Source organism: Symphalangus syndactylus, chromosome 15 (genome assembly GCF_028878055.3).
Source record: "Symphalangus syndactylus isolate Jambi chromosome 15, NHGRI_mSymSyn1-v2.1_pri, whole genome shotgun sequence".
Lineage (NCBI taxonomy): Eukaryota > Metazoa > Chordata > Mammalia > Primates > Hylobatidae > Symphalangus > Symphalangus syndactylus.
Window position 1 is genome coordinate 87,088,398 of NC_072437.2, and position 23,380 is coordinate 87,111,777.

The window sequence follows — 23,380 nt, forward strand, 5'->3', positions numbered from 1 at the left end:
TAAGAGTCTGATGCCAAATGCCATTTTTAATCACCCATAAATTATATTCCTTTATAGAATAAAGGCCTTCTAAAGCTTATATTCATTAATTTTAGGAGGGCAATAGGGTAATGATAACATAAAATTCCATTTTCTATGACATAGTATTTCCCTACCTGAGACTGTAAATTCTTTAATTTGTCCAGTGATGGGCACAAAATATATACACAATCAAATAAAATCAAGACCAAATATAATTAAATAAAATCAATGGCCGACCCGCATAGTAAGCATTTCAAATTGTTAAATGTATAAAGTACAGTCAAAGCTGGTATTTCAAGGCTTTACAATTTCTGTTATATTTTTGCAGTAATAAAACCAAAGGTAAAGGACCACTTTTTTTTTCTTTTTCTTTTCCGTTTTTTTCTTTTTGAGATGGAGTTTCACTCTTGTTGCCCAGGCAGAAGTGCAATGGTGCGATCTTGGCTCACTGCAACCTCCGCCTCCTGGGTTCAAGCGATTCTCCTGCCTCAGCCTCCCGAGTAGCTGGGATTACAGGTGCATGCCACCATGGGCAGAGCTAATTTTTGTATTTTTAGTACAGATAGGGTTTTGCCACGTTGGCCAGGCTGGTCTCGAACCCCTGACCTTAGGTCTCCCAAAATGCTGGGATTACAGACATGAGCCACCACACCTGGCCAAGGACCACTTTAATCGGTCCAGAGAATAGAAAAAGATTATTAGAAGATAAACATTTACAAAACATAGGACTACAAAATGGCTTAATGAAAAGTGGAAAAGTTGATCCTGGAGTGTTTGTTTTGCTATTTTTTTTTCTTTTGAGACAGGGTCTCATTCTATTACCCAGGCTGGAGTGCAGTGGCATAGTCTTGGCTCACTGTAGCCTCAACCACCTGGGCCCAGGTGATTCTTCCACCTTAGCCTCCTGAGTAGCTGGGACCACAGGCACACATGCCCTGCTAATTTTTTTTATTTTTTGTGGAGACAGGGTTTTGCCATGTTGCCCGGGGAGGTCTCAAACTCCTGGGCTCAAGCAATCCTCCCACCTCAGCCTCCCAAAGTGCTGGGATTATAGGCGTGAGCCACTGCACTGGGCCTGTTTTGCTATTTTTTTTTTTTTAATGTAGTGAGAAATAATCATTAGGGATTAAGTTACCATAGAAGACAATTTTCTGCTTCTTTGAGCTGCTTATTCAGCCTGAACAGTTCACTTTGCATCCACTCTAGTTTTGCAAGGCACACCTGCCTTTAAAATGAATGTATCAGACCTTATAGGCAATACATTTTCCCTCCTTTGATCTCTTATCACGTTGTGTTTCAAAACATCAAAGAGTCTAAAGCTGTGTCTTGAATAGTAGCCAAACCTCAAAAAACACAGCTGAGTTTGATCCTGAGCCCATAAAAATCAGAAGCCTTGCAACCTCAGCCACAAATCATTTTTTGAACCTCATAATAGTATGCTGAAATGGTTCTTTTCTGTCTGCAATTTTAAGGCTTAAAGGATTAGATAAAAATTTATAGCTACTTCATGAGATTTTTATTTAACCCAAAGGCCGACCTCCTAACTAGCCATTATTTACATGATGATAGATGGATCCTCCAGTATTGTCCCTACGCCAGTGGGCCACTTTCCTCTAGATTCCTGACAGAGAAGTGGGTTTGTCAAAGATTCCTGAGTCAGTCCCTGCCATCCAGTCTAAGTCAGTGCTGCCAGCCACCATCACTGCTGTCAGCTCAGAGTTCCAAACCCCTGCTCCCAGCGCCCTTCAACCCCCATTCATTGCCTTGTTTCCTGCAACTGCTTATTTTTTCAACACTCAGTTTACTCCAAGTGTAGAAAACCACCCCTTCTTCACTCAACATGTTTTTTGTTGTTTTTGTTTTGTTTTGAGATGGAGTCTCGCTCTGTCGCCCAGGCTGGAGTTCAGTGGCACGATCTCGGCTCACTGCAAGCTCTGCCTCCCGGGTTCACGCCATCCTCCTGCCTCAGCCTCCCTCCCGAGTAGCTTGGGACTACAGGCGCCCGCCACCACACCTGGCTAATTTTTATATTTTTAGTAGAGATGAGGTTTCACCGTGTTAGCCAGGATGGTTTCGATCTCCTGACCTCATGATCCACCCGCCTCGGCCTCCCAAAGTGCTGGGATTACAGGCGTGAGCCACCGCGCCCAGCCTCAACATGTATTATTAGTACAATGTTCCTTTACAAAGGTTTAAGGTGAACAAAGGATAATTACAGCACAGTGCAGAAACACCTTCAAGTTGAAGTCTACAGATCACTTTTATGAAAGGTTCTTCAGTCTTCCTGATCATCGTTCTCCACGAACACCTTCCTTTTGTCATGGTTCTGGATCCCTCTCTCTCCCTCCAAACCTTTCTCCTATCTTTCTTCTATTTCCTACTCCTGTCAACCTTGGCCAAAGAGGGCATTTCTCAAATTTCTGTTACTTTTCTCTGCCAAGGAAATCTAAGCTTTTTTCTTTCAGTCTTTTCCTTACAGACATTGCCTAGAGACTTCAGCCTTTCAAACTAACAAAAAAGCCAATCAAGGTATCTTCTAAACAAAAATTCACTTTTTTTCTCTGTAAGGAATGTGCCATTCTCCTAGGTTATCTGGCAAAAGCTGTATACCATCCTTAAAATAATAATTTTTCCTTTCTGTTATCAAAACATACCAGAAATTTTACAGTCAAATGACTGTTTTGCCATCCAAAGAAGCACCAGCAGAGGCTATTCACTTACTGAAATCATATCATCATCACTCCAAAGAGTTTGAATTATCTTCTAAACAATTTACTGATTCCTTCAGAAAAATGGCTCACTGGTATGTCCCAATACCTTCTTTTGGTCCAATTCTTTTACCTCTGCTTTGATATCTCATTCTCATTACTACATTCATTCAATCAATTCACAAATTAACATGCCACTAGGTGTGGCAAATACAGTCCTAGTACTCAAGGTAACATAGAAGTGGCTGTCCCAGTGCAAGCCATGAACCAAGAGACATGGGGGTGGGGGTTCTGTGTCGTTGGAGTAAGTTTGAAGTCAGAAGGAATTTTATCAAGCTGTCAGTAGCTTATATAGATACTTTAGGCTTGAGAAGGAGAGTTGCTGCCTGCAGGCTGATCATCCATGCCTCCAGTTCATATCTATGGAGTATCACATTCACTTATAATTATGTTCTAGGTATGTGTCACGTCAATTGAATAAATAAAGTTAAGAATTGCCTATCTTATTATCACAATAACAAATCTTCATAATAGTTTTGAATCATCAGTTTAAAAACTTGTTATATCTAGCATATTATTCTGGAGGGAAGGCAAGTATATCATACATTTTATTTTAAAAATTAAAGTAATCCACAAGAGTAATCGATTTAACTCGCATTTTTAGGCTTAATCTTCAGCTATATAGAAAATTCAAATGTTCAGAAAGATACTTCTTTTCTCCAAGGATTCCAGAGAATAAAAGTTTACTTGATAATAATGTACAAGTCTATTTTAGGCAATGAAATGTCTTAATTCCAAAATAATTTTTAAATGAACTTGTTCTCAAAAATTTAATTTATATTTGATGTGCCACGTAAAAGAAGGGGAACTTGCATAACTGTTTCTTACGTTCCACTTTTGTTATCTGAGCCAATGCCAAAGAAAGTTGTAAGGCACCCAAAGTTTTTCTTTGGTATACTCCTCCCTAACTCCCCAATTCTTGGAGAGCACTTTGAACCTATGAGGTTCTGTGGCTGCTCAAGGCTTCTCCAGGTCACTGAACCTGATGACATCTCATCCCTGAACTCATTCTTCAAAATATAACCATCCTTAGTTATATTCCTTCCAGCACTCCACTGCAAATTGGGTTAATCTCATAAACTAACTCAAGTGTACTTATGAATTAATGACGACAGTAGCTTAATATGCTGCTGTTCTCAGAGAAACGAGCAAAACAATAGTAAATTTATAAAACTATACTACAAGAATAGGGAATCATTTTCCTATTTATGGTCACTGACCAACTAAGTCTAAAACAAATTAAGGGTTATAACAAAAAAAATCAACGGTTACAAGAAAAACAAACCAGCTTACATTTAACTTTAGTTCCCGAGTTTGAAAAAAAGAGGAAATGAAAAAAATACTACTACTTGACATTTGTATACAGTCTGCATTTATATTTAGTGTCCCTATATAACACATCATATATATGTATATATTTTTATTTAGTTTAATATTTAAAACAATGCTGTAAGTTTATATTATTCCTATTTTATAGATGAGAAAACTTAAGCTCAAAGAGGTTCAGTTACTGACCATGAAATAGCAGAGCTGGGACTCTAAATTCTAATTCCAAGTCAAGTGTTTTTTTCACTATGCCACAGCTTCTACAAGTGTTCATAATACCTAATTTTAAGCTAAATAAAAGAAACAGAAAAGTATATACATACAGTAAGACTATAATTTCACATATAGCTGGTTTTAAAAGGAAATGAGACGTAAGATGGAGAGGGAGAGTAAGCAAGCCAAGCAAGAGGAAAAAGAAAAAGATTCTGAGTAAACTATCGCAAGGACAAAAAACCAAACACTGCATGTTCTCACTCATAGGTGGGAATTGAACAATGAGAACACTTGGACACAGGAAGGGGAACATCACACACCGGGGCCTGTGGTAGGGTTGGGGGAGCGGGGAGAGATAGCATTAGGAGATATACCTAATGTAAATGACAAGTTAATGGGTGCAGCACACCAACATGGCGCATGTATACATATGTAACAAACCTGCACGTTGTGCACATGTACCCTAGAACTTAAAGTATAATAAAAAAAATCAAAAAAAAAAAAAAGAAAAAGATTATGGGTCAGAAAATGCCAAAGGCAGAGAAAGAGATAGAATAAGGAAGGGAAAGAAAGAAAAAGACAGCTGTAACTGAAAGGATGAGCTGAAGTCCGGGCCCTTCGGGGTCCCCACTTGGTCCTGCTTCTAGCCACAACCGGACTGCACACCTCCTGGCTCTGCACTCCTCCTCCTCCGCTTTGGCTGCTAAAAATCTTCCCTGGTCTAACTTGTGCAGAGAGCTGTGGGCTACTATTTCCACAGATCCCCAGAGCCCTGACCTGATCTTGGTCTAATCACGGTAATCACTGTCATTAGTTTTCCTTCCACTTATTCAGTGAACAAAACTAAAAGCTATTCACTTTGCATATCTCCTCTATCTCTGAGAATGAATGGAGACCGAAGTACCTACCTGATACAAACAAAATTTGTATTATGATAGAAACAAAGCAACAAAGTGAAACCAGGACTTCTGTCACCTCAACAGTCAATGCCCAAACTTGCCTATGTATCCATTTCTCACTGAAAAATCACAACCTCTGAGTTACACAATAGATAATAATGACTAGACATATTCACCACTTTCATTTCTAAGCTTTTGTTTTAGTTAGTCAATTTATTATTTAGGTAAATTAGGTATAATTGCTTTCAAAAGGAGATAAACATATTACTAGCATTTAACACATTTCTTAAATCATTGGTATAATATGTTCATTAAAAGAACTGTCTGAATTTGAAGCTCTGAAGTAAGTGAGTGACTTTGGGCAAATTACTTAATATCTTGGAACTTTAGGTTCTTCATCTATAACATGGGGCTAATAATACAGTATTAAACACAAAGGTAGTTTTAAGAATTCAATGAGTTGAATGCTTGAAACTGCACCTGACATATAGCAAGCATTCAACAAATGTTATTTCTTATTATTACTTCTATTAGCCATTAGCTTTGTTACCTAGCTGCATAAAACTTAACTATAGTTTGGCTTTTTGCTTTTGTAAAAAATAGATTAATTGTAGACATTTTAGAAAAACATTAAAAAATAACATATGGAAAGCAATAATGAAAAGCAAAAGTCGAATAGTGATAGATGATAGATAGATAGATAGATAGATAGATAGATAGATAGATATTAAAATTGAAAAGCACCACTGGCGTCCTTTTACAGATGGTTTACCTCAAAGTCTATCAGCTGCAGGTCAGCTATCAGTGTCACCAGCAGGCCACTACTGTAGAGTTCTTGTGCTAGCTGAGCCACTGCTTCTGTTGGGGGTTCTTTTTCATTTGTACCACACAGAATTTCTTTCATTGCTTGCAGTGATTTAGACACTTCTTCTGAAGCCTAGTGACCAAAATGTATGCTAACAGTTAAAAGAACAAAAATTTTTAGGCCATAAACAAACAAACAATCCAAAAAACCACTTCTTGGTCTTGGGCTCTGTTTATTTATAATTAATGGTACAGTTATAAACAAACAAAAACAGTAAGCACTGCCTTTTTTATTTTGGAAAATATTATAAATATTATAAAATTTATTTATATAAAAAAGCTCTCTGGTATTTCTACTTAGTCAACATACATTAAATAATCTTTTTTTTTTTTTTTTTTAGGTAGAGTCTCGCTTTGTTGCCCAGGCTGGAGTGCAGTGGCACAATCTTGGCTCACTGCAAGCTCCACCTCCTGGGTTCACAAAATTCTCCTGCCTCAGCCTCCCAAGTAGTGGGGACTACAGGAGCCCACCACCATGCCCGGCTAATTTTTGTATTTTTAGTAGAGACGGAGTTTCACCGCGTTAGCCAGATGGTCTCGATCTCCTGACATCGTGATTCACCGGCCTCAGCCTCCCAAAGTGCTGGGATTACAGGCGTGAGTCACCGCATCCGGCCCAATAATCTTTTAAACCACACTCATTGTCTAATTTTGCTAGCAATTCAACATAAACTTTATTCTTGAAAATTAAATTGATTCCATTTTGAAGACTTATCAGTAGCTACTAATCTTTATTTAAAGCATTGTGTTAAGGTTTTTCAACAAATCCCTATTCCTCTGATTTTTGAATGGTCCAAGTATAAGATTGTAAATTGTCAAAACTCATAAGTTTTCTTTGTCAATCCATTTATTCCTTATACAGAATCACTGTCTTTTTTGCTATCTATGAAACTTAAAAAAAACTCACTATATTTTAAAGAATACTAGGCAAATCCATAGAGGCAGAAAGTACATAGATTAGTGGGTATTAGGGCCTGGGGGAGAGGGAAATAAGGAATGACTACTAATGGCTCCAGGGTTTCTTTTGGGGGTGATGAAAATGTTCTAGAATTAAATAGTGGTGAACTGCAAAACCTTGTGAATGCACTAAAAACCAATGAATTGTACACTTTAAATAGTGAATTATATGGTATGTTAATTATATCTCAATTTAAAAATCTTTAAAATTAATATAGGTAGGAAAGGAGAGCAGACTAATTTAGTTAACAATTTGTCTGAACATTTTAAAGAAATATACTTTTATTACTTTTAAGTATAATACTGTAATCACTATAAATGAAGAAGGAAATGAGTAGAATAAGGCAAATTACATAAAAATAACTCATGGTAGCATGATGCAACTTTTATTATTTATTTATTTTTATTTTTCTCTAGCTCTGCTTCTTGGGTGATACTACTTTTATTTATTTATTTATTTTTGAGATGGAGTTTTGCTCTTGTCACCCAGGCTGGAGTGCAACGGCACAATCTCAGTTCACTGCAACCTCCGCCTCCTGCGTTCAAGCGATTCTCCAGCCTCATCCTCCCTAGTAGCTGGGATTACAGACACCCGCCACCGTGCCTCGCTAATTTTTGTATTTTTAGTAGAGATGGGGTTTCACCATGTTGGGCAGGCTGATCTCGAACTCCTGACCTTAGGTGATCTGCCCACCTCAGCTTCCCAAAGTGCTGGGATTACAGGCGTGAGCCACTGCGCCTGGCCGACACTACTTTTAAAAAGTAATTTTTCATATCCTTAATAGCCTGACTGAAGCAATCCTTAATGTACTAAAGACCGGAAGCATCTAAAATTGTGAGATATATCCACAGAAGAATGCTTTAAACATACATGGAGAGTATGTTTAAGAGAGAGTTAAAAATAATCATAAAGCAAACATCTTTATGACCATCACCCAGTCAAGAACAGGACATTTTCAGCACCCAGGAGTCACCTGAAGGCCCCTTTCAGCTCAGATGTAAATATTTTTATATCTCTTGTGACAAACATGTCTGTACATTTCTTATTATTCCTATTTTATAGATGAGAAAACTTAGGCTGAAACAATATAGCTTAGTTCCACTGATTTTCAACTTTATGGATCAGTACATTACCCCTTCATGATTTGCTTCTTTCATTCAACATTATTTTTGAGAAATGCATCTATGCTGTTGCATGTAGGCAGAATTTCTTTAATTTTTATCACTTTCTAATGTTCCACACTAATGCCTATACCACAACATTTTTATTGGTTCTAGTGTTCAAGGACATTGGGTTGTTTCCATTGAAGGTTTTTTATTAACAACAATGCTATGAACATTCTTGTACATTTTTCCTGGTGCAGATGTGCAAGAATACCTCTAGAGTTTATAACTAGGAGTGGCACGGCAGGATTTTAGTACATGCATATCTTCATATTTCACAGATAATAAACTGGTTTTCAAAGCAGTTACATCAATGTATACGTCATCATCCACAGTTTTGAAAGTCCTCATTGCTCTCCATCCTTGTCAACACTTACATCATCACACCTTTTCATTTTTGCTAAGACAGTAGTTGTGTAATGTGAATTTATTGTGGTTTTAGTTGGCCTTTTCCTAGTTACTAATGAAAATGTGTAAAAAGGTTTTTTTTTTCTCTCTTTTGCCATTTAGATTTATACTTGCAAAAAGGCCATTTTTCTTCTATTTGGGCCAAGATTTGGCTCGATATTACAAAGTGTACTAGAATTAGAATAAGCTATTTCTACAACCCTTTTAGAATTCAAGATTGTATCATTTACTGGAATAGAAGGATACTATGAACTCGTGTATTTCTTTTATAGATATCTTGAATCTAGTCATAAACTTTACAGAGAAATCGAATATATAGGATTCAATATCCCTTTAAAGGAGTAACTAGCATTCCTGTGAGGAAGCCCCACTTAATAAGACCTTAAAACCATATGAAAATGAGATTCACTGTAACAGAAACTATCAGTCAATCTTTAAATAAAAACTTTTTACCTTTCATGTAAATGTAACATTACACACCAGTATAACCTTTTAGATCTTTAAGCTGTGTAGTCTAGAGGGATCCAGTGTGGTCAGAGTCTCTAGAGAGTGAACCTAAAGTTTATCACAGCAGACTAAATAATAATCAGTTGCATAAAACCTGAAATCAACTTAAATCTATTTATAGAGGCTCTATGTGCACATCACAGACCATATTTTGAATTCCTCATTAAGCTTTTACATTGGTTTTTGGCATTGCAATGCATGTACTTTAATCATAATGTTACTGTTTTAGCTCTTACCTTGTCTGTCTTTTTGTCTTGCTTTTCCAAAATGGCCAAATTGTCTTTTAGGATTTTCACAATTTCTGCTGGATTTTTGTGTGATTTACTAAACAAAGGCATTTTTTTCATGTGTAGAAATCTCTCCTTCCAATATGGAATGCTAAAAACAAACAAGCCAACAAAAATTATAACTTTAACTCTTAATATGCTTAAATTTTTATAACAGTATGTCTTATAAGTTTTCAATAACATGAATTCAGTAATCTGAAACATTACAAGTGATCAAATTAAGATGAGTTTCAAGTTTTATGCCAAATTTAATTACATATAAGATATTTTTAAAAAGATATTTTTAAAGTTTTGCTTGAAAGTTTTTTTACAAACTTTAAAATCTTTCCTGCAATAGAAACATAAGGGTTATACCAGAAATAATTTTAGAGTCCAAGTTGATATGTAAAACTAGATATTTTGACCAAAGAAAGTGATAATAATAAATATATTCTATAATGTTTAGCTATACGTATTCTATAGTGCTTAGCTGCTATTATTACAAGCAGTTCCATGACATAGTTAATGAATTATTTCACTAAAGAGAAAGGCACAGTAGTTTAGATATGATTCTATCTTAAATGTCCTAGACATTTCTGGCTATTTGAGTCAATTATACTTTTTCCCACTATTTTAAAAAATATAAACTTACTCTCTGAATGCATAATAATCAATGATCAAATATTTTGCATTAAAGTAGAATTTTAAAAAGAAGCCAAATGCATTCATGTATAGACATACCTAGGAGATACTGTAGGTTCAGTTCCAGACCATTGCAATAAAGCAAATTTCTCAATAAAGGGAGTCACAAAATGTATTTGGTTTTTCCTAGTACATATAAAAGTTATATTTATGCTATACTGCAGTCTATTAAATGTGCAATAGTATTATATCTAAGAAAACAATATGTATAACTTAATTTATAAAAATATTTATTGCCTGACCCTTCAGTGAGTCCTAATCTTTTTGCTGGCTGGAAAGTCTTGCATTAATGTTGATGGCTGCTGACTGATCAGGTTGTTGGTTGCTGAAGGATGCAGTAGCTGTGGTGACTTCTTAAAAGAAGACAATAAAGTTTGCCACTTTGACTGGAAGATTTCTCTACAGCATGTGATGCAGTTTGTTAGCATTTTACTCACAGTAGAACTGCTTTCAAAATTGAAGTCAGTCCTCTTGAAACCTGCCACTGCTTTATCAGCTAAATTTATGTAATATTCTAAATCCTTTGTTGTCATTTCGTCTTCAGCAGGAGTAGATTCCATCTTAAGAAACCACTTTCTTTGCTCATCCATAGAAGCAACATTCCTCACCTGTTCAAGTTTTATCATGAGATTGCAGCAATTCAGTCACATCTTTAGGCTCTGTTGTTAATTCTTGTTCCCTTGTTATTTCCACCATATCGGTAGTTACTTCCTCCACTGAAGTCTTGAACCCCTCAATATCCATGAGAGTTAGAACCAACTTCTTCTGAACTCCTGAAAATGTTGACATTTTGACCTCCTCCCATGAATCACAAATGTTCTTAATGGCATCTAGAATGGCGAATATTTTACAGTAGGTTTTTCTATTAAGTTTGCCCAGATCCATTAGAGGAATCACTATCTATGGCAGCTTGCATCTTATGAAATGTATTTCTTTTGTTTGTTTTTTTAACTTTTATTAGAACAATATGAACATATGAAATGTATTTCTTTAACAAGTCTGGAAAGTCTAAATTACTCCTTTGTCCATGGGCTACAGAATGGATGTTAACAGGCATGAAAACAACATTAATCTCCTTGTAAACCTCCATCCGAGCTTTTGGATGATGAGGTGCATTGTCAATGAGCAGTAATATTTTCAAAGGAATATTTTATTCTGAGCAGTGGGTCTCAACCGAAAGCTTAAAATATTCAGTAAACCATGCTGTCATCTAGGCTTTGTTGTTCCATTTATAGAGCACAGGCCAAATAGATTTAGCATAATTCTTAAAAGCCCAAGGGATTTTGGAATGGGAAATGAGTATTAGCTTCTACTTCGAGTTACCAGCTGCATTAGCTCCTAACTAGAGAGTCAGCTTGTCTTTAAAGCCAGGCATTGACTCCTCCTTTCTAGCTATGAAAATCCTAGATGGCATCTTCTTCCAATACAAGCGTGTTCCACCTACTCTGAAAATCTGTTGTTTTGTGTGGCCACCCTCACCAACGGTCTCAGCTAGATCTTCTGGATAACTTGCTGCAGCTTCTATAAATAGCACTTGCTGCTTTCCCCTGCACTTTTATGTTCTGGAGATGGCTTCTTTCTTTAAACCTCATGGAGCAACCTCTTTTAGCTTCAGACTTTTCTTCTGCATCTTCCTTACCTCTCTCAGCTTTCACAGAACTGAAGAGAGTTGGGGCCTTGCTCTGGACTAGGCTAAAGGGAATGTGTGTCTGGTTTGATCTTCTATCCAGACCACTGAAACTTTCTTCGTATTAACAATTAGCTGTTTTGTTTTCTTATTATTTGTGTTTTCACTGGAGTAGCACTTTTTATTTTCTTCAAGAACTTTTCCTTTGCATCCACAACTTGGCTAGCTTACTGATGCAAAAGGCCTAGCTTTCAGCCTACCTCAGCTCTGGATATGCCTTCCTCAGTAAGACTAATCATTTTTCCACCTTTTGATTTAAAGTGAGAGATATGTGACTCTTCCTTTTCCTTGAACACATAGAGGCCACTTACAGGGTTATGAGCCAGCCTAATTTCAGTATTGTTGTATCTCAGGGAACAGGGAGGCCTGAGGAAAGTGAGACAGGGGAACGGCCAGTCGATGGGGCACTCAGAACACATGCAACATTTATCGATTATGGGCACAGTTTGTCGTGTCCCAAAACAATTACAATAGTAACATCAGAGATCACTGATCACAGATCACCATAACATATGCACTAACAATGAAAAAGTTTGAAATATTGTGAGAATTAACAAAATGTATCAAGAGATACAAAGTGAGCACACGCTGTTGAAAAAAAAATGGCACCAATAGACTTCCTCAATGCAGGGTTGCCATAAACCTTCAATTTTTCAAAAACACAGTGTCTTCAAAGCACAATAAAGGTGAAACACAATAAAATAAGGTATGGCTGTAATTGCTGTCTTTCTCCCTGTAGTTCTACAGCACTAAGGGAAAGATATATAACTGTAGGAATTTTAAATACTCCCTGACATCAAAACAGAGTACAAATTATGACATGGTATCATAGATATGATTTTTTTGTCCATTATTACTCTGCTTGGTTCTCACTGTAACAAGCTAATGCTAATTTACTTAAATTAAAAACGTTTTCAGGGATTCCATGTCAATCTGGTGATTAGCTAACATTTTCTGATTCACTGTCTCCCCTTTTTATCTGATGGTGGGTTTGTTCATTTATTCATTGAATAAATAATCTGAGTAATTACTGAGCACAGGCACTTTGCTAAATACTAGGGATAGAGCCACGAACAAGAAAAACACAATCCCTGTTCTTTGGAGCTTATTATTAAGTGGAAAAAGCAAACATTTTAGGGGCAATGGGGTTATACAATGGGGAAATAACACACAGTATACTGTCTTAATACAATCTCCTTTAAAAATTATTTTCATATTTTACTATACCTATTTATTATAATAAGTATAATATAAGATTAGTTTAACAATGTTTTAAAATTTCATCTGATCATTATTCTTCAATTTTGGGACCCATATTTTGAAGGAAATCAAAACTCATGCTCTTAAACTATGCTTGAGTTCCAGCACCCAGACCCCCTGCAAATTAAGGCAGAACTCTCCTGCCTCCCCCAGTTCTTCTCAGACCATGGCCAGCCCCACTCCATTCCCAGACTAAACACCTCCCCCACTACCAGACTAAACACCTCCCTCACTCCCAGACTAAACACCTCCTCCATCACCTGGAAACTCAAGGCTGCCTTTCTCACACTCTGGGAGACCATGCTGGTCACTATATATGCATCTACTCCAATCACATCATTTAGCCCACTGGTGGTCATTTAAGCAATGAGCCAAGTAGCACTCAAACCTTCTACACAAACACAAGACACTTAAACTCCCTCTAGTTGATTGGTAACTGATCTACTGATGATTCAGAACAAGTTAATCACCCCCTTCTAGGTGTCATTTGTTCTATCTGTAAAACGAAGTTGTTCTTAGAGTAAGATTGAGCATCAGGGCTCTAGGTTATTCACCACTGTTCCACACCCATTCTGAGTCTTTAACCCCCAGTATCCTAACATGATCAAGAAAAAGCCAAAGATAAAGTGCTTAAGGTGGGAACAAAAGGAATGGAGAGGCCTGACAATGGTGCCTTGTGGGGATAAGGTGGTGGGAGAGTAATTTTTCCATAAAGTCTACCTCAGGGTTTTAAGAACATACATACTATTTCAGCAAAGCAGGCAGTGGGGACAGGAAAAGACGCATGTTAGTCCAGAAGACTGACACTAGATAAATGCCTCCTAGGCACTGAAAACTGTGTTGAGACCACGCACATCAACTTGCCCTCAGCATTAATGCTGACAGCAGACCACGCAGCACAGAAATGTTAGTGGACTGACAATGGCCCTGTTATACTTTTCCTCTTCCAGGAGTCAGTAAGCAGAATAAACAACAAATAGGTTGTTTATTATTATTACTATTAAAGGAACACAAGAAAAGGAAATAAATGCCCTGCAGACTTGGGCAAGAAAGGTTGCTTCTGAAATTAATTCTCTATAAAGCTAGAACAGACATAAATTTAAGAAAAGAAGAAAAGGAGACAAAAAGCTTTTAGACAAAAAAAAAGAGCTGGCCAAAGTAAAAGACTGAAAATACACATATATATGCACACATAAACACACACATGCCCAAGATGCAGACTGGGAATCCCAAACTGCATAGAGCAGAATAACAATACAGAAAATGGATCTGGGGCAACTTCAAGGTACAAAATTAGTTAGTCTGCATGTATTCATTCAAAAAGTATTTACTGAGGACTTACAATATACTAGGCACTGAACAAGGAAATATGAAACAAAGAAGCCTCAAAGGGCTCACGATGTATTGAGAGACACAAACACATGCAAAATTTTCCCAGAAGGCGAGAAAAGGTCAAAAAAACTAAAATGATGAAGAAAAGATATAGAGTGTGTATCGATACATATCTTTATATCTATATAGGTATTTTACAGCAATATGAAGAAAATGGAGTGTTATCCCCCAACAAACAGGTGTTACGACAATGGAGAGGGAGGATAGGAAGCCAAAAACAGCAAAGGAATTAAAAATGGAACAGAATCAAAGATATAACAGCATAAACAGAAAAACAATCTCAACTTGATCATTCGAAAGATTTTTCTGGTTAAGATTCATGATAAGACCCAACATTCAGTGTCTTGCAGCTTTTAAAATAAACATTTCCTTCTCAAATCACATTCCAACAAAATGACCTTAAAAAAACAAATAAATGAAAGCATAAAAATCAGGTTGGTTTTGGACTTCCATGAACCAAATGCCCGAAGGCCATGGAGAAAACCTAGAGTTCTGATAAGGAAACTCTATAACCCCATAATTAAATCCTTAGCCAATATATCATTTATGTGTGAACAGATAGTGTATATTTACCAAAAATGGAACAAAAAGATGAGATGGAATGAGGCCCACAAAGAGCTCAACAAAATTAATGCTAAAAAATCAGAAATAGTTCTTGAAAAGGAGCCTTTATATTGTTGGCAGAACATGTGGGAGGGTGAGAATCTACAATTATAACTCATTCATATAGGAATAAAAATAAATAAGGATTCAACTAAAGAAGTTAAAAAGGAAACTGCCCCAAAAATCCCCAAGAAAAGACGGATGGAAATAATGATAGAAGTAGAAATAACTCAATCAGAGAAGTAAAAGAAAAGGAAGAAAACGTCTGGTAGCTATTTGGTCCAGATTTCTTCTGGTGATAGATGTGTCTGCCCTACTTCCCACATCACCTCACCCCACCGAAATGGGGGGAACATGACCCAGGTTTGGCCAGAGTATTCCCTGTCCTGGATGCAGCAACTGGCTAGTAAATAGATTGTGACACAGCCAATCAAAATAAAAAAGAAGAAAGGAAAGTGTTGATGAGAATGCTGAGAAAAGGGAACTCTTGTACACTGTTGGTGGGAAGGTGAATTAGTACAGCCACTATAAGAAAGTGTGCAAGATATGCAAAAAATAAAAACAGAACTACCACATGATCCAGTAATCCCACTTCTGAGTATATATCCAAAGGAACTGAAATCAGTATGTCAAGGAAATATCTGCACTTCCGTATTCATTGCAACCTTATTCACAATAGCCAAGACATGGAACCATCCTAAGTGTCCATCAAAAGATAAACAGATAAAAAATGTAGTACAGGCTGGGTGCGGTGGCTCAGGCCTGTAATCCCAACACTTTGGGAGGCCAAGATGGGTGGATCACTTGAGTCCAGGAGTTCAAGACCAGCCTGGCCAACTGGGGAAACCCCGTCTCCACAAAAAAATACAAAAATTAGCTGGGTGTGGTGGCAGGCACCTATAATCCCAGCTACTCAAGAGGCTGAGGCACAAGAATCGCTTGAACCCAGGGGGCAGAGGTTTCAGTGAGCTGAGATCGCGCCACTGCACTCCAGCCTGGATGACAAAACAAGACTGTCTCAAAAAACAAAACACTGCTTTAAAATAGATTCAAAGCAGAGACAAAAGGTATGGTCATCTTCATTCAATACAGCCAAATTGCTTTCTCAAGTTGTTAATTCCAGTTTATACTTTCACAGCTGTGTAGTGTGAGTTACAGTTATTGCCCATCCTTCCTAACATTTGGACCTGTCAGAATTTAAAAATTTCGCCAGTATGACAGCTGTAAAAGATTGTCCTATTATGGTTGGAGTGCAGTGGTGTGATAACCGCTTGCTGCAGTCTTGACCTGTTGGGTTCAAGCAATCTTCCCACCTCAGCCTCCCAAGTAGCTGGGACCATAGGCATGTGCCACCACGTCCGGTTAATTTTTGTATTTTTAGTAGAGACGGGTTTTGCCATGTTACCCAGGCTGGCCTCGAACTCTTGGCTAATTTTATGTAGAGAGACATGGTCTCTGTATGTTGCCCAGGCTGGTCTCAAACTCCTGAGTTTAAGTGATCCTCTCACCTTGGCCTCCCAAAGTGTTGGGGTTACAGTTGTGAGCCACCACACCTGACTCATACTAGTTTTTTCACTTTCTTATTCTGCACATTTCCTAATTCTATACTTTGCCCATTTCATATTAAAAAAAAAATTTTAGAGACAAGTTCTTGCTCTGTCACCTAGGCTGGAGTGCAGTGGCACAGTCACAGCTTACTGCAGCCTCGAACTCCTGACCTTAAGTGATCCTCCCACCTCAGCCTTACAAAATCCTGGGATAACAGGCATGAGCCACTGTGCCCAGCTACTTTGCCCAGTTCTTTAAGGTGGCTGAAGAAAGTCATACCAGCTGCCAATACCAACTAGTACAGTCCCTTGCTAATAAATATAAATCACATGCAAGAATCATGAGGTGTTTGATGCAAATCAAGAATATAAAAGAGAAATATAAAAATAAATAGAGCAAACCCTGCGGGGAATGGTAAAAATTATATTATATTTATATACCCAAAAGATATGCTATGCTATCACATCCATAAAATAAGAACAGGCTACTATGAAAAAGAAGTAAATAATGAGTGAGAAAACATTCTTGGAACTAAGAACATGCAATGCAATAGAATAGCTGATTGGTAGAAGGGTATAGAATTGAAAAACAAATCCACAATTTAAAGACCAAGCCATGGAAATCTGGAATGAAGAGTAAAATACAACGAAAAGCAAAGAACTAATTCAGAGAAAAGTTGGAAATATACAGGGTAGAGCTGGAGAGCCAATATTGATTGAATATAAATTCTTAAAGGAAAAGAAAAAAACAGAGATAACTGATGAGAGAGTAACAAATACATCAACAAATAAAAAGGAAGCAAAATTCCTAGAGCTGAACATGTCTTCAGATTTAAGTAAACTAATGGTTATCACAGAGAGGGAATGCAAAAAAGCCTACTCCAAGATACACTGTGAAATTTCTGAACTCTAAAGAGAAATCCCACAAACTTCCATAAAGGGGAAAAATCTAGAGTGGCACCTAAGAACCAGACTGTCAGAGTGGAATCAGGATTAGTAACTTCACACCAAATGACAGAAGGCAGTGAAACACTGTTTACATAATTTCTAGGGAAAAAGATTTTTCACCTAGAATTCTATACTTTACGAATTAAGCAGATGTGAAGGCAAACAAAAATTACTTAAGGACGAAGATGGTGAAGGAGTAGGGGGAAGAGAAAGGAAGATGGAGGAGAAACAGAAAAATGAGAAAACAGTTGAAAAGTAAGCAGTTGAGCAAAGAAACCAATAAAATATATGGCTAAATCTAAGTAAAGGTTGATAATGTGTCTGTGATGCTTAATATGACTGCTAAAAATGTATTCCTGAAGTATTTTGATAGACGTAAAATGTTTTTTAAAAAATCCAACCACCTAGAAAAATACAACTAAAATTCTTTTATAGACTTTGTTCAAGGAAAAGGATATAAATAATGATTAAATCATAAAAAAATTTATATGTGTTTGTCATGCCAAAGTAATTTAAGTCTCTGGGTTTTCTATAATCACATCATAGACAAATTAAGATAAACCTGTCTCTTGAATTGTTTATTAAATATTTAATGATGAATATTAGAATAATGGAAGTAGGATGCAACCACCAGGAGGAGGAAAACAGGAACAAAAATAATTTGACCAAATCAGCAAGAATCAGGAATGAAAAGGAAAGTATAAACAAATAGTAATCAGAGAATATAAAAAATATAGAAGGAATAAGAGCAACCAATAATTGCAATACATACAAATGTGTTAAATTCTACTACTAAAAAACTGAGCTCTCAAACTCTCAAATTGGGTTCACACACACACACACACACACACACATTTCTGCTCTGAATTCTGCAAGAGCCATAATAGAAACAAAATGACACAAAAATGTTCAGAATAAAAGGATGCATAAATATATATCAAGCAATATTACAACATGAATATAAGAAATGCAGAGTTCATGACAAATTATACACACACACACACATATAGAGCATTTAATATATGTATTTAGTTGTCACGAACAGAATATATAGAGGTTATTATACTACATATACAGTGTATGTAATAGAAATAATCATACATATAAAGTCAATTACCCTTACAAATTTAACACTATTTCATATGTATATTAGGTACAATAAAGGCTATATTAAATAGTTTTAATTTGGTGACCTTAATATTCTCTAGGTAGAACAAGGAAGTCATTGCTTGAAAGACAGAAAACACAGGAGTCTGGGCCAGGTGTGGTGGCTCACGCCTGTAATCCCAGCACTCTGGGAGGCTGAGGTGGGCAGATCACAAGGTCAGGAGTTTGAGACCAGCCTGGCCAATATGGTGAAACCCATCTCAACTAAAAATACAAAAAAAAGAAATTAGCTGGGCATGGTGGTGCGTGCCTGTAATCCCAGCTACTTGGGAGGCTGAGGCAGGAGAATCACTGGAATCTGGGAGGCAGAGGTTGCAGTGAGCCGAGATTGTGCCACTGTACTCCAGGCTGGGCGACAGAGTGAGACTCTGTCTCAAAACAAAAACAAAAACAAAACAAAACAAAAAACAGAGAAGTCTGGTAGGGAAAGAGATAAAAGATAGCTACTGACAGAAATGAGAACCAGAGCTACTGGGAAAGTGATCTAAATTATTTTCAGTTTAAATGTGTTCAATATAGACCCTAAGTAAAATTCTGGCCAACAAAAATCAAAGGCTGTGTTTACAAGATAAAATATCAAACCAGGTTTTTAATAATAGAAAATTGATGAATATAATAAATTATATCAATAAGTCAAATAAAAATTATCTCAGTGGCATCTGAAAAAGGTATCTAATAAAATTAAAACCAGGAGAGATACAAATCTTAGATCAATTTACAAAATAATGGTTAATGGAGGCATACTTACTAAAAGGAGGTATAAAACAAAGGTCATCACAATCACACTATCATTACCATATGTTGTGGTCAATGCATTAAAATATAAAACATAAATAAATGCTATAAAATTTGGGAAGGATGTGACAAAATTGTAATTAACAGACAATATGATTATATACATAAAAATATGAACAACCGAAATTGGTAGAAGTTAGGTGAAGTAGTCAAATACATGATAAATATACATACAGCTCTCACATATAAGAAATTGCCAGTCAGAAAACATAATGAAAAGCGTATTTTGTTCATACTGCCAACTAAATATACACAAAATCTATACCAGATCTGTATTTTAAAAAACTAGAAAACCTTAATTTCGAAAATAGGTTAATTACTCTTCCTGAAATAGAAAACTAACAAATAAAACAGAGAATAGAAGATGTACTTATAGATGTATGTGTCTGTTTATCTATTCATCCCTTCAGCTAGCCATCCTTTTAATCAGCTAGCTAGCCAGAATGATTCTAGAATGTGGCTTAGCTAATCTTAATGATATTATCTAAATTATGAGATTTGTGATGGTTTAACTTTCTTCATGTAGGTATTTTTCTGCATTATTTATAATAAGCACATTTCTTTTTTCTGAAATAATAAAGAGACTGTGGAGAAAGCCTACATAATTAAGACAGGAAAGATCTGAGGTTAAAAAAAACACACCCTATTTTGTTCTTGAATAGACAGAATAAATATTATTTAAATGTCAGTTATTCTTAAAGTTCACAGTTTGATACAGTTCCAATCAAATGTCCAAAAAAAATTTTTTTGTATCTAAATTTAGTCAAGAATACTAAATAAGCAAGAATAACAAACTTTAAAAAGGAAAATTACTTAGGAGGAAATGAAACGAAAAGTGTTATAAAGTACTGTAACACAGTAATAGCACGAGAAACAAACACATCAATGAACAATACAGCCCAGATATAGATGTTAATATAAGTGACTTTCAAATTTCTGGATGTGAAATAGTTTCTCTAATTTTAGAAGTGATAAATTTCAAAGAAAAAGACCAACAAATCAAAGTTAATACAAATATGCCACAAATATAAAAATTTGAATTTCTATAGATAAATAATAAAAAAAATTACAGGCAAACAACAAACTAGAGAATTCTGTGATATGAATCTGAAAGATGGAGGGCTAATATCATTACAAAAGATCTCTTTAAGACAATTAAGAAAATCATTAAGGAAACATACAGATAAGTGAAAACCATAAATGAGGAATTATAGTTAATGAACATACTAGTAAATGTTTAACCATTCTCTATAATAAAAAAATGCAAACTCAAAGTGAAAGACTATTTTGTTCATTATGTTACTAAGTTTTTTGTTGTTTTGACAAACTCAATTCTAATGATGGTATTGTGCAACAGGCTCTCATTTCTTACTGGTGCGGATATAAATTAGACAATAATTTGGCAAATATGAATCTAGAACCTTAAAATGTTCACAACCTCTGGCTTTATAGTAATTCCATTTCTGGTAATCTGTCCTAGGAAAATAAACTAAAATAAGGGATTATCTTTATATGCAAAAATGTTTACTGCAATTTTTTATCATAAAAAACTGAGAAATATCTAATCTAACAGAGGGAAATAATTAAATTGTGATATACCCAGTTGATGGAACATTAGCATATGTCACAGATTTTTTAAACTATTAAACATTTTACAATTATTTTACATTTTAACATCTTCAAAGCTTAGATGTGTCTTACAATTGTTGGTGCCTTATACTAACAGGCAGGTTCTTTTCTTTCTCAGTTGTACATAAAGTAACCATATGTCTTACAACCAGTGACTTATTAAATTTGATGAAATATGTCTAGGAAAATATTTCCAAAGAATGTGAAATAGAATGGAAATGTCAATGTTAAAAACAACATCCCAAATTATGGAGCATAACTACAACTATGTAAAGCAAACAAAACCACAAACACACAAAACCTATGCATAGAAAAAATAATTTTGAAATGTTAACAGTGATTGCCTCCAAGTAGTGTAGTTTGCTTGTGGATGCTTAATTTCCTTCTTTTTTCAAATGTTCTGCTTTTTCCAAAGCTTGTATAATAGATCATACAAATGCTTTTATAGTAGAAATGCCTCTCTTAAATGGTATTTTGAATGAATAAACAAATAAACTTTTTTTAAGTTCAAACTGTGGAATATCTGATTGTCATGTCTTGTCTTTTCTTTTCTTCTTCTTTTTTTTTTTTTTTCTGAGACAGAGTCTCACTCTATTGCCCAGGCTGGAGTGCAATGGCATGATATCGGCTCACTGCAACCTCTGCCCCCGGGTTCAAGCGATTCTCCTGCCTCAGCCTCCTGAGTAGCTGGGATTACAGGCACTCACCACCACACTCGGCTATTTTTGTATTTTAGTAGAAACGGGGTTTTACCATGTTGGCCAGGCTGGTCTCGAACTCCTGACCTCGTGATCCGCCTGCCTCGGCCTCTCAAAGTGCTGGGATTACAGGCATGAGCCACCACGCCTGGCCTGTCATGTCTTTTCAAAGCATTATTCAAACATGATTTCTTTGGCTATAAAGTTTCATAAAGAGTAGTACTTGGCTCAGATTCTGGAGAGAAAGCCAAAAAAGACCATCCAACTCTGCTCCCAGGGAACTCACACCCTGTAGATTTTGTAGTAGATTTTGGCAGCATTCTCTTTCCTAATACACAGTAAAATATTTCATATTCCTAACTTGTGTGTGAGCACCATTGAAGATGGCCCAAAATCAACCACTCAAGTGAGTCATCTGAATATATTCAGTGACATAAATGGAAAGGAGAGTTGGCGGGGGGTGGGGGGATAGGAAAGGACCTAGGGGAAGAGGGGAATAGCCACCTGGAGCATTAAATGCCCTTGTTGTTATCCCACTTGAAATATTTCAAAGGGAAAAATGTCTAATATCTAATCTCCAACTATGCTATTCAATAATAATTTGAGGCCAGGTGTGGTAGCTGACACCTGTAATTCTAACACTTTGGGAGGTCAAGGCTGCAGTGAGCCATGTTTGTACCACTGCACTCCAGCCTGGGCAACACAGTGAAACTCAGTCTCAAAAAAAAAAAAAAAACAAAAAACAAAAAACAAAAAAAAACTTTAAAAAATAACGTTTTGAATGTCAAAGGTTTCCCAGGAAAACTGAAGGGAGTGGGAAATTTATATCTGAAGCCAAAAGAGATGTCTCAACATTTCCAGAGGTATAACCAAACTGCTAACTCATTTTAAGAAAGTCAACTAAAAAATAAACCTTCTTTTCCTCATATAAGTTTATTTTACAATCAACAATGAGTTAGACAGGAACATTTCCAAAATGATTTCTTAAGAGCTTGTTAATTTAACTTAAGGCACAGGCACCTTCTGTTAAACTAAAAAAATTAAAATAAACCTACCACCACATAAAAAAAAAAATTTCAGGGCCAGGCGCGGTGGCTCACGCCTGTAATCCCAGCACTTTGGGAGGCTGAGGTGGGTGGATCACATGAGGTCAGGAGATCGAGACCAGCCTGGCCAACAGGGTGAAACCTCGTCTCTACTAAAATACAAAAATTAGCTGGGTATGTTGGCAGGTGCCTGTAATCCCAGCTACTCAGGAGGGTGTGGCAGGAGAATCACTTGAACCCAGAAGGCGGAGGTTGCAGTGAGCCAAGATCGCACCACTGCACTCCGGCCTGGGTGATAGAGTGAGATTCCATCACCAAAAAAAAAAATTCAGACAAGTTCAGGGATACTATTCTTTTATCTGTATTCCAAATAGGATTCACAGACAGAAAGAAATGAAATCAAATGTACATGGCAAATAATTGTGCCTGTAAGATTCATTTTTAAAAATTAAATGGGATGGAGGTAACATGAGTACATACCTATGTCAATACTAATTGAACTGTCCTCCTAAA

General features: G+C 36.3%; 1 protein-coding gene across 25 annotated transcripts in view; it reads right to left on the minus strand.

Annotated features, from left to right (window-relative positions):
• Positions 1 to 23,380, minus strand: part of CAB39L (calcium binding protein 39 like) — a 135,913-nt gene that overhangs the window by 59,693 nt on the left and 52,840 nt on the right. For all 25 annotated transcript variants that reach the window (XM_063619182.1, XM_055244316.2, XM_063619196.1 and 22 more), the window contains 2 exons: positions 9,364 to 9,505; positions 6,000 to 6,164 (listed from right to left, as the gene is read on the minus strand). In XM_063619182.1, coding sequence (XP_063475252.1) covers positions 6,000 to 6,164; positions 9,364 to 9,474 — 276 coding nt within the window. In that variant the 5' untranslated portion in view covers positions 9,475 to 9,505. The remainder of the gene's footprint in view (positions 1 to 5,999; positions 6,165 to 9,363; positions 9,506 to 23,380) is intronic.